Below are 12,473 nucleotides of genomic sequence, written 5' to 3'. Positions count from 1 at the left end.
ACTTGGGATCTACAAGTTTGCCATCAGTAGACATCCTTACACCCCGCTAATCTTAAGGTGTATGTAGGGGCAATTGCTGTTGAACATGTACCAATTGAGGATGTTTTGTCAGCTGCTTTTTAATTGGTCAATACTGTTGTAATTTAAAAGTTTTTTTTTTTTTTTTAGCATTTTAGTTACACTTTATTTCAATGGTCCACTTTAGACATTCTACTAACTATAAGTAACTTTGCAACTACATGTCAAATAGCCTAACTCTCATTAGAGCATTAATATACTGTTAGGGTTAGTACAATAAGTTCCCATACAGAAAAAAAAAATACTGAAATATAATATAAAAATATACGTGGCATATATTCCAAATACACTGAAATATTTTTGCATTGTTGTTCACTTATATTTATTATTTTGAAATATATTCTGAAATATAACAAAATATATGGGGCCCTATCTTGCACGCAGCGCAATTGACTTTGTACACCGACGCATGTTTCATTCCTATTTTGCACCCGCGCAAAGCGCGCTTTTCCCTCCTCAGAGGCACGCCGGTTAACTAAGAAATAGCCTACACTTGCGCTCCCGGGGCGGTTCAGCGCAAAGAGGAGGCGTGTTCCAGTGCAAACGTTCCCTCATGCTATTTTACAGGTTTAGAAAACAATTGCGCCACTGACCGAAAAAAACAAAACAGTTTCAAGTCAGTGGCGCGTTGCGCATGTTATTCATATGCTATTTTAAGGGTGCATGCTTGGCCATAACATCTACACAGAAGCAGCAGTTTTCATTTTTGCAAATCATACATTATTACGATAGATAGATAGATAGATAGATAGATAGATAGATAGATAGATAGATAGATAGATAGATAGATAGATAGATAGATAGATAGATAGATAGATAGATAGATAGATAGATAGATAGATAGATAGATAGATAGATAGATAGATAGTTTTTTATAAAAGCATACATCTAGCTTACACATTTACCCAAATTATCATACGCCTGTTTAATGTTTAACCGAAGTTAATTTGGGTGTGTTTCTCCATCCCCAACGTCCCTGACGAGAACGTCAGTCTCCTCGGCTGTGAAACGCTCCTGGCAAATCCGCCGTTACAATAGGAATCCGCTTTAGAACAAGCGCGTCTGCTCTTAAAGGGAATGTGAGATGACACTCTGATTGGTTTATTTCACGTTACGCCCAAACCACACCTATGAATAATGAAGCTACTTCAGACCAACACATTTTAGATTTGCATCGGGCGCAAGAGTCATTTATCCCGCCGGGAAAATAGCAACAGCGCCGAGACCCGCCCACAAAGTTACTTGCGCTTTGCGCTTTGCCACTTGCGTTTCAGATCGTTAAAATAGGGCCCATGATGTTAAGTGTGAAATATATTTACATGTATAACATGTAATGTAAAATATATGACAAAATATATGGTCATAAAATGTTTAGCTTGCTAAAGAAGGGTCGAAAATGTATTTTGATCATAGTTATTCCTCTACCTTTTCCCCTATACACAACAGTAAGCTGCCATATTTCACTACTGTATTATGACACACAGCTATAATAAATACTGTACTTACATTTAAATGACTGCAATGTAAAATGACAGATAGTTGCTTTCCTAGGACTATTAGGCCATATTAGGTGGCACGTACCTAACACTAAGTGCAATTATTAGATTTATTGTTGTGTTTTATTGACATCTTTCCTGAAGTCATTTAAATATTGAAAATATGCACAATATTTATGATGCAAGTATAACATTGACACTCCAACAGTGAAGTACACTTAAACAATAGATAGAACTCAGTGTCTAACACTGCACACACACTATTAAATAACTATTCAATTCTGTAAAAATAATTCAAATAATAGTATTTCATATACAATATATATTTATTGTACATTTATATACAATATATACATTTACAATATATACATTATATACACATATACATCCAATACACCATGTTCAAAAAAATATTCTGACAGTAAAACACAGCTGTAATCTCACACAAAATCCATTAAAACATCATCTCCACACTATTCACAAATCTTAATATGTAATTCACTGGCAAATGGGGTGTAGAAAGGAAAACACATTTACCTTTAATTGATGATGCAGGAATAGCTATGAGATGCCCAAGACATCTCATCACAGGTATAAAGTAGGAAGGATTAGGAAAATGAAAATGTGTTGTTTGTTTGTGAAAATGTTAACTTTATGACATTATGAACTTAAATTTTAAAATATATTTCAAATGAAACAATTTGCAAAAGTTAAAACATATATGAACATATATGTTGTTAGTAAATATATTGACATATAAATATATTTACATTTAACTAAAATATATATATATAAAAAAAAAAAAAATATATATATATATATATATATATATATATATATATATATATATATATATTTAACTAAAATATATTTATTGGCCAATTTCAAATATTTGCATATATTCCAAAAATATGTTTCAAAATATATTCTTAAAATATATTTCAAATATATTTCTTTTGTGTATGGGTTGACATGCAGTTGCAAAGTTGCTTATAGTCAGAATGTCTGTTGAGGAGCATCAAAATAAAGTGTAAGCAGATATTAAGCATACAGTCTACTAATACTCTAATGAGAGTTAGTTGACATGTAGTGTGACATGCAATTATGGTTAGTAGAATGTCTAAAGTGGACCATCAAAATAAAGTGTTACCATTAACAATTCCTAATATGAATTCCTAATCTTAATAGTTTAGTGATTTACTGATGAACTGTGGGCTATTTAACACTCAAATGTTCTGCTAATGAATAGCAAAATATTTTGACATTCAGAATTAAGACATTGAATTAATTATTGAATAAAATTATTTGGTTAGGCCACTTTAGAGCATTAAAGATGAGTGTTTCAACTGTACCATGGTTCTACTGTATCTGACATGGGTACAACTGGGACAAAAGTAGTTCTTGTCTGTGGTAAATATTAACTATTTCTAGGTATTATTGAAATATCACATGAAAAAAGTACATGTTTTGTGTGGTAATGTTTAAAGCAAAAAAAAAAAAAAAAAAAAAAAAAAAGTGTCCCAACTGCACTCTGTCTAGTCTAAATTTTAACCAGACTGCTGAGTAAATGTACAACAGAATGCATGCTAAGTTAATCTTACCTATGGTGTGTTATTTAACCTGCATAGTAGAACATATTGACTAGAATTTCACAGTACTTTTTCCATTATAAATTGCTTATTTGTGAAATGCTATAGACTAGGCTAGAAATCCCACATTTATGACATCAGAAAAGATTAGTTAATAGATTCCTGTGGGGAGGGCTGTTTAAACTTATGTAACATGTTGTTTTATGGCTGAGTGCAAAGCACAGGGAAAAGGGTGAACAGAATATCAAATACAGCACTGAATAGCATTGAGTAGAAGTCCTGTTTGCATTCTGAGGAACACAAGAAAGCTGTCAGAAACATTCTAGGAGAGTGGAAGACAAGACAGGAAAGACAGGACTTAAGAAAATTAAAACACTTTTTCTCCATAATGGAAATCCCTGATATGGCTTCAGTGAGTAAATAATTCTCTTTCAAGTGTTTTGCGATAGTATAAGAAATGAATATGTCTGTTTAATACCAGTTAGGTATTACAGATGTGAACAGTTTTATGTTAGAATTCATAAACATTAGCATATTGTAGTTTTTAAAGAACAATTTTGAGGGTTTGATACACAATTGCAGGTGCACTGTAACAGTAGAGTACAGTAGACCACACACAAGTATTTGCAAATGTATCCACATTTCTTGACATACCAATATCCAACATAATATGTATTGCATTAAATAACATTTTTTTATTCCTAAAAGTGAATACAGTAGATGAAAATAAAAACATACTCTACTGGTAATGCAAATGTATCTGAAATCTTGCTGTTAACATGATTTAACATTGTTTGTTTATTGCCAGTGATGAATAACTAATGATTGCTCAGTTCAGTGAAACTTCAGCATTCAACTGAAACTTTTTCTATTCTGCAGCTGAAACTACAGAGTCGACCAGAGATGTTTGATTTTGAGGGTATTTCTATGACTCACTTTTTCACTGACAACTGGGAAAAGTTGCAAAACTTTCAAGCAAGACCTGATGACATTCTCATCGCCACTTATCCCAAAGCAGGTGAGACTAATGCATGAAGCTTTTCTTTAATTTAATTTACCTAGCATGCTGACTTGACTCTTTATAGCTTACTGTTAACTTAACCATTAGATAACACTATGAAACAGGACCATGTATTGTCTTTCCAAACTGACCTTTAAAACACATATTTTAAAACTCCTTTTCCATTGTATTGCCAGGTACCACATGGGTTTCTTATATACTGGACCTTCTGTATTTTGGTAATGATGATCAAGAGCGTCAGACTTCCCAGCCTATCTATATGAGAATCCCATTCCTGGAGTCATGCTTTCCAGGGTTTTCAACAGGTCAGAGCAAAGTCCTTTTATTTAACTACATTTTAAACAAATGAAAATATAGCAGATATAGCCCCAGCGCAACCCCCACCCAGTGGTGGACGAAGTACACATACCATGTACTTGAGTAAAAGTAAAGATACTCAAGGTAAAATTTTACTCAAGTAAAAGTAGAAGTGCTGCCTTTAAGCATTCACTTGAGAAAAAGTACAAAAGTATTTGCCTTCAAATGTACTTAAGTATCCAAGTACTATGATTTTTTTATGGCTATAATGTCCTATTATAATTTTTGTCACAAGACTCTTGCTTAACTCAGTCTACGTGAAGACTCCAATGTCACTCTTGGCACATCAATCTATTAATAAAATGACATTAATTAGTCTCTATATAAATTTATATTATATATATTTTTGAATTGAATACATTTTTTGTGTGTTTAATTTTGGACGGAAGGGGACTGTTCCCATAAGGTATAATACATTTACAGTATTTACTGTACATATTTTTCACGAGCATCTATGGTTATAATAGGCCTATTATAAACATCCTAATGTTATGATACATTCACATAAACCTGCACAATGCCATTAAATACACACACACACACACACACACACACACACATTTATACATATATATGTATGTATATATATATATATATATATATATATATATATATATATATATATATATATATATATATATAATTTATTTATTTTTTTATTTTATTTTTTTCTACGTTATGGGAGCAGCCTATTTCCTTCCAAAATTAAACACCAAAACGTATTAATGCAGTGTTTCTGCTACTCCCCAGAAAAAAAATGCTATTATATGCAAGTAATTTTAGTGTCAACGTAATAAGCAATGCTCATTATGTGTCAATATTTACCGATAATTGCTGCAATAATAGTAATTATAATAAAATAATTAAAATAATTGCTCTGCCCCGCTTAAAATCATTGGCAACGCGATTTGTTTGGAACTATTGAGAGCTACACGAATCACGTGACCGCGCGGCGGCGAGATCACAGCGGCTGCACACTGCACAGGCCATTCGAATGATATTAAAATACTGCGAGATCGATTAGAGTGTACTAGTGTAGACGGCTCTGTATGCTTTTCAATCACTCTCGCGATGTCATAAACTGATCGGTCTGTGCAGCTCCGGTTCAAGTCGAACAAGCCTAGTGTGTCGCAACCTTATACTGTCTATGGTCGCAACTCTCATATTTAACAGCTCTGGTTCACGCAGATAGCGCCAACCGCCAAGGCAAGTTCAAAACAAAGCACGCACGTTGTAGGCTAGTGATTGGTGGCTCGTTTGACCAGTTAAGTTTTTATCCACTCATAAATAAAAAGGAACGACTGATTTTGAAAATGTAGTAGAGTAAAAAGTAAGATATTTGACTTTGAAATGTAGTGGAGTTAAAGTAAAAGTCTTCCAAAATTTAAATACACAAGTAAAGTACAGATACGCAAAAAAACTACTTAAAGGGACAATAAGTAACTTTTTAGGTATTTTATTATCTAAAATCAATATTTTTATTCATAAATATGTCCTCAATGGTGTCCAAATACCTCTGCCAATGATCTGACTTATCCTCGTAAACGAAGAATTTATTATCTTTATATACATGGGACGGGTAGGTCCACGGAGGCTTCCATGTAGTTCCGCCATCTTGAAAAACTATAATAGCAGAGAGGGACAAAAAGTACTAGGCCAACGCGTTTCCACAACGCGTTTTCGTTCAGAGCCCCCGTCAAGTGACTGAAGCAGAAACGGAGCAGAGCAGTGAGAGGCGCTTTTGTCACTGCCCCGGCAAGTTTAAAAGGCTGCACTGCACGGTTAAGTCAAAGGATAACGAGTCCTCTTAGTCGAAAAACTCCACAATAAGACCGTAAAGGGAAACGTGATCGGAGATTACAAAAACAAGGGTTATTAGCTATAATGTCGGGATAGCTAATGCAGGAGAAAGCTTTCAAAAGAGACGCTGAAGTTGCCTGCTTTCTTCTCGACAGGTAAGTCAATGTTAAGGTCTTAATTACAGGCTTTTTGTTTCTTTATTAGCCTATATAGACCAGCGTTTCCCAGCGGGAAACTGTGTAAAAAAAAACAAATCTTTACCATCAATCTCGGATCGTCGGAAGTCTCTAATAACAACAAATAATGCGCACAAATTTATAATACAAATGCAAATCATAAGTTTTTGGCGTTGAATTGCGGAGGTTGCGCTTGCATGTGATTTTATTCCCGTGCCTCATTCCCAGTGCGTCCACATAAAGCTGCCTATTTTTCATTGATGCGCTTACAGTCAAATACACACGAATTGTCACAACGTCCGTCTTGCCGCGTATTCACATAAACACATCGGTTGTGCTGCTGTCAACGCAACGCGTGCGATTAATATTTTTCAGTTTAACACGTTAAAAATATTTAACGCAATTAAAGCAGCATTTTTTTCTGTCATCCTTTGGCTAGCGTTACATTATATAATCACGTTCTTCATGCCATGCAAGCGAGAAAATACAAAAGAGAATGCGCTGTCCTGTGATGCTGACACGACGCGCGCCAGACTCGACTTCTCTTTCGAGCTTTCGCTTTGAGTATCCTCATGAGAGCAGTCTTAAATTAGTTAAATAAAGTCTTAAATGAACGTTAAGAGTTGTGAGAAAATGGGACGCGTGTGGGATCCACGTGACAGTGCAGCAGTGACATCAGAATCAAATAACACTTCATTCATAAAAAGATGCCATTAAACAATTATTTGAAATATACTGTCTTTATGATGTTTCTACATTAATTTGGAGATTTACTGTGAAATTATTAGGCTACATAAAATATAGTAAAAACAAGCTATCTTGTGCAATTATAACAAAATTATATATTATATAAAATTAAAAATGTTTAATTCATTCATTCATTTGTAACATGCATGAACGAAGAAAAAAAAGGAACAGGAAGAAGAAAATCTTATGGTACTGGTAGCCTACCTGTCATTTATTTGTGCACATCAAAAATAATAATAAAAAACAAAACCAGCACATTTCAAAGTATAGTATCAAAGTAGTATCGTGACAACACTAGTGTAGGGTGCCACACATTTTTTTTAAATTTCAAAGGGTGCCTTGACTGAAAAAAGGTTGGGAAACACTGATATAGACAGTAGAACATAGTTAAAAGTTAAACAGGCTCTTTGATGAATAGCAGCTATTGAGTAAAGTAGAGAAGGTCCTATAAACAAGGTTGTAAGTTTTGTTTGTTCAAAACTGTAACATTCGTTTGTTCGTTGTGTCAAGTTGTAGTTTGTTTGAAATAACAAACCAGTTCACCAGAAGGAAAACTCGACGAGGTGCTATTAGAAGACATCCTGTCAAAGCTTTTTGGTACATATCGCTTACCGTAGATGCAACGCGCATTTGAAAACGCGAGGCGCTGGAGAGCAAAATTAGTTTGATTGCAAAATACAAATTCACCACTAGATGGGAGTAATTCTTACTTACTGCCCCTTTAAGTACAGTAACGAATTACATTTACTTCGTTACTGTCCACCACTGCCCCCACCCCGGTTTACACTATCCCCATTTACTGCATACATATATATACAGTAGCCTACTGTGCCTACACACTACTTGCTGTAGTGTGTCAGTAGGAAATATCAGTTTACATTTCCAAACATTCTTTTTGCCATTAATTGTAATAATCCAGTGAGATTTCTGTATGCAGAAGGAGTCTGACAACAGCCGGTATGATCTGATCTCACCATCATCGAGTCCGTCTGTGATTACATGAAGAAACAGAAGAAACTGAGACAGACTAAATCCAGAAGAACTGCGGGAACGTCTCAGAGATGCTTGAAGAAACCTTCCTGTAAAGCTACAGTACTGTGAAAGTACTGGCACTTGTGTTAAAATGCTGTAAAGTCAGTGCTTTCAAAAATAAAATCACAAATTGAATTTATTTATGATTTAACTTCTATTAACTAATTCAAATCAATATACAGTATGGTGTAAAGACCCTTTGCGTTTAAAACGGCTTTTGTCCAGGTACACTTGCGCATAGTTTTTCAGGTAGCTTTGCAGGAAGATTTCTTCAAGCATCTCGGAGACGTTATCGCAGATCTTGTTGTGACTTTTATTTGTGCTGAGAGCGCCAGAGCCTGAGCAAACACTGCTTGCATTCTCCGTGTTCATTAGTTTACGATCTGTCTAACAGTCCTGTCTAATACAATATTAGATAGAACTGTCATACATAGAAAGTAGTAGTAATGAAAAGGTTTTAGCGTATGCCATGTGGTTGATGTTCAGAGATGCTAGCTGAGCAGAAATACATAATCATATTTCTCTTGGTCTCCTCAAAAGTTGTGTTGGATTTTCTCCTCAGCGTGAAGGTTAAGAGGTTCATCCATCACTGTTTTCCATGTTCGTAGAGTTATTTTGTGGAGTAAACAATATATAGGTTATAATCTGTGTGTTTACATAGCTTTTTTTTTAAATGGCGGGTGCTGGTTGCCTTCGTGTGCGTTCAGCCAATCAGCGTACACTAATGTCACTGATTGTTCCTATAGTGCTGGTTTAGACACGACTCTGAAGTATGTGTAAATTAGTTCCTTCAAAAGTAGTTCCTAGAACTAAAATCGTTCCTAGTTCCTGCGATCCAAATGCGCCAAAATCCAGGAACTTCCACCAATAGTTCTAGGAACTATGAAAAGGTTCCTTCGGTGCAAAAGCCCCATATACTGTAACAAGCACCGTCCTTTGGATAAGACGTTAACCCGAGGTCCTGACTCTCTATGGTCATTAAAAAAAATCCCAGGATGTCCTCGAAAAAAGGAGTAGGGGTTTAACTCCGTCATCCTGGCCGAATTTGCCCACTGGCCTCTTATATTGGCCCCATAACTCGGTTTCCTCTTCACCAGTAAGCTGGTGTGTGTGTGTGTGTGTGTGTGTGTGTGTGTGTGTGTGTGTGTGTGTGTGTGTGTGTGTGTATGTGTTCTGGTGCAATATGGCTGCCGTCGCATCATCCAGGTGGTGCTGCACATTGGTGGTGGTTGAGGATTTTCCCCCCTTCCATATAAAGCGCTTTGAGTGCCGAGAAAAGCACTATATAAATGTAACATTAATATTATTATTATATAAGTAACTTTGCACCTACATGTCAACTAGCAATCATTAGAGTATTAGTAGACTGTCTAAGCCTGTCTAACAGTCTACTACAGTCCATACACTACTGGTAGTTAGTTGACATGTAGTTGCAAAGTTAAATATAGTTAGTAGAATGTCTAAAGTGGACCATCAGAATAAAAGTAACCCAGATTCTTTAAACTTTGCACCTTTTCATCTGTTCCAAGATTGCTGGAATGTAAAATGTTGGAATGTAAATTATACATTGTTTATAAAAGGCCTCAAATGGGTTTTGGCATAACCACAATGATAATGACACTTCTAATTATCAGTTACAGGGACAGAAATGGCTGATAATCTTCCCACCTCTCCTCGTCTCATCAAAACTCACTTACCTGTTCAGTTTGTACCCAAGTCCTTCTGGGAGCAGAACTCAAGGGTAAAGTACTGCGGTTCTTTGTAATCATATCTGCCAAAATCTGACATTCTATTTGGATATTGTCTTCATTTAGATTTACAAGAATAGCTTTTGAAACTACCTTTTCAATAAATGTGACCAATGAGAGGCTTGCTTATGTCTTGAGGTTTCTAATCATTTCCATGCAACTAATTTGAAACTTGAGTTCTCTGAAAAGTGTAAATGTTGCTCTGTAGAGCTACCAAAATATTGCGTGTCAACAAATCCAAAACCAGTGGGCCACTTTCAATATTATCTACTCTATAGACAAATTGAAAAATGGCAGCTGTTTGTGAAATCTGTTTGGAAATAGTCACTATGTAAGGAATTACATTTGGTCCCGCTGGTGGAACAGAAATCACTCACTGCAGCTTTAATAAAAGTGAAATAGTTCTGAAATGAATGTAATGAAATTGTAACTCTCTGGATAGTTTTGCATAATGCAACATAGGCCTATATCATAGCAAGTCCTGTGTTATGTCATAATAGATATTTTTTTCTTTCACTTATTCAGATTGTGTATGTAGCACGTAATGCAAAAGACAATGCAGTTTCCTATTTTCATTTTGATCGAATGAACATGGTACAGCCTGAACCGGGAGACTGGAACAGCTTTATACAGAAATTCATGAAAGGGAAAAGTAAGTAGATTGATCAATCACAGCTTGGGTTCAATCTATAATTTTAATGTCTTGATTAAAAAGGATGTTATAAATATAACATTGATAATGTAAATATATTTCATTTCTTAATTACAACCCCTACATTATCAATCAAGAACTTTGTCTTGGAAGTTTTGTTTTAACATCAGTAATTTCCCGCCAGATGTGTTTGGTCCTTGGTATGATCATGTCAGCGGATGGTGGGAGAAAAAACAAACATATTCTAACCTACTGTACTTGTTCTATGAGGATCTGGCTGAAGTAAGTTAAAATCACGAAGTGACAATTTTATCCAGTGTAAAATCAGTGTTAAATGTGTCTAACGTGTGTATTTTCCTGGTCTTTTCCAGGACACTGGACGTGAGGTGGAACGTTTGAGCTCCTTCTTGGGTTTGTCCACTTCAGTTGAAGAAAGAGAGAAAATAACAAAAGGGGTTCAGTTTGATGCCATGAAACAGAACAACATGATCAACCATGTCACAATCCCTTTCATGGACTTCAAGATCTCACCCTTCATGCGGAAAGGTTAATAAACTGCTTAATCCTCTAATTATCTCCTTCTGACTTCTGTCCTTTGACTTACTTTTCTCTTCTTGTTATTTGTGTTCCAAAAGGTAAAGTCGGAGACTGGAAATGTCACTTCACAGTGGCACAAAATGAACAGTTTGACGAGATCTACAAACAGAAGATGAAGAAAACCACTGTCAGATTCCGCACAGAGATTTAATATTTCAGTTCTAGATCTTGCACCAGAATCAGATTAATTGCTGCTCTTCTGTTTTCACATAGAGCAGGGGTTCTCAACCTTTCTTGGGCCAGCACCCCCTCCCCTCCCATCACCCTTCAAATAAAATGTAGTTTAATTCTCTTCCCTGAATCTTAATGTTGATTATTATTCTGCGTTTATTATAATTAGGCTTATTATTATATTTACACTATCATTCAAATATTTAGGGTCAGCGCAATTCTTTTTATTTTCATATTAAAGAAACTGATACTTTCATTCCGCAATGATTCCTTAAGTTGATTCAAAAATAAATGTAATAATTTGACTTACAAATGTTTTTTTTAAGAATCGTTGGTGATTTTTCTGTGCTGTAGCCTTTGGCAATGTTGAGTTTCCTTTAAAATTATATCTGACATACCCTGCTGCCCCAAAGGTTAAAAAGACTTGTTACAAAACTCTGTTTAGGATATATCCATATGGAAGTTTTACAGATACGTTTTCAGATACGTTTTCAGTTTGTTTTTCCTTTCCTAATACCTCTTGCAATTTAATATTATCCCTTAGTTTTTGAAGATGTCCTGTTTTTTAAGATTATATTCAATATCAAGTTCCCTATCAGTCGCTCACGTTCGACGTAACGTCAACGTGACGACGTAATTGGGATCACTTCAGGGAGCCCTATCATCTTCGAGTGTCGACAGAACGAGTCAATGAATGTTGGCCTGAGTGAATCGCGCCACGTGCCCCGCCCCGCAGCGCGGGTATAAACAGGAAGGAGGCGCACACACACATTGTCTTTCACTTCGGAGCCGTGTTTCTGTTGGTCTTTTGAATACAGACTCAAGCTACTGCATTGAAGAATCCTCTCTCCTTCCCTGTATCTAGTGTTGGCATGCGCGTAATTTGCACGGGGGTTACGGGGGTTATGACCCCCCCAAAAATCTGATCCAGCTAATATAACCCCCCCCCCCCATATTAAAATAAATATGAAATATTCCGAATGAATACTTTTGTTCGTTTTCTTTATTT

General features: G+C 35.5%; 1 protein-coding gene across 1 annotated transcript; it reads left to right on the top strand.

Annotated features, from left to right (window-relative positions):
* Window positions 1-3,551: 3,551 nt before the first annotated feature.
* Window positions 3,552-11,444, top strand: LOC308680610 (cytosolic sulfotransferase 3-like; the record flags this gene model as incomplete). The annotated part of the gene is made up of 8 exons (XM_081348820.1): window positions 3,552-3,575; window positions 4,043-4,181; window positions 4,361-4,489; window positions 9,937-10,037; window positions 10,570-10,696; window positions 10,881-10,978; window positions 11,068-11,242; window positions 11,332-11,444. The coding sequence occupies 8 exons, from the start codon at window positions 3,552-3,554 to the stop codon at window positions 11,442-11,444; spliced, it is 906 nt and encodes a 301-aa protein (XP_081204946.1).
* Between the last annotated feature and the right edge of the window lie 1,029 nt (window positions 11,445-12,473).

Source organism: Scardinius erythrophthalmus (assembly GCF_964197995.2).
Source record: "Scardinius erythrophthalmus genome assembly, chromosome: 20".
Taxonomy (NCBI): Eukaryota; Metazoa; Chordata; class Actinopteri; order Cypriniformes; family Leuciscidae; genus Scardinius; species Scardinius erythrophthalmus.
This window is presented reverse-complemented; position numbering and strand designations above follow the sequence as displayed.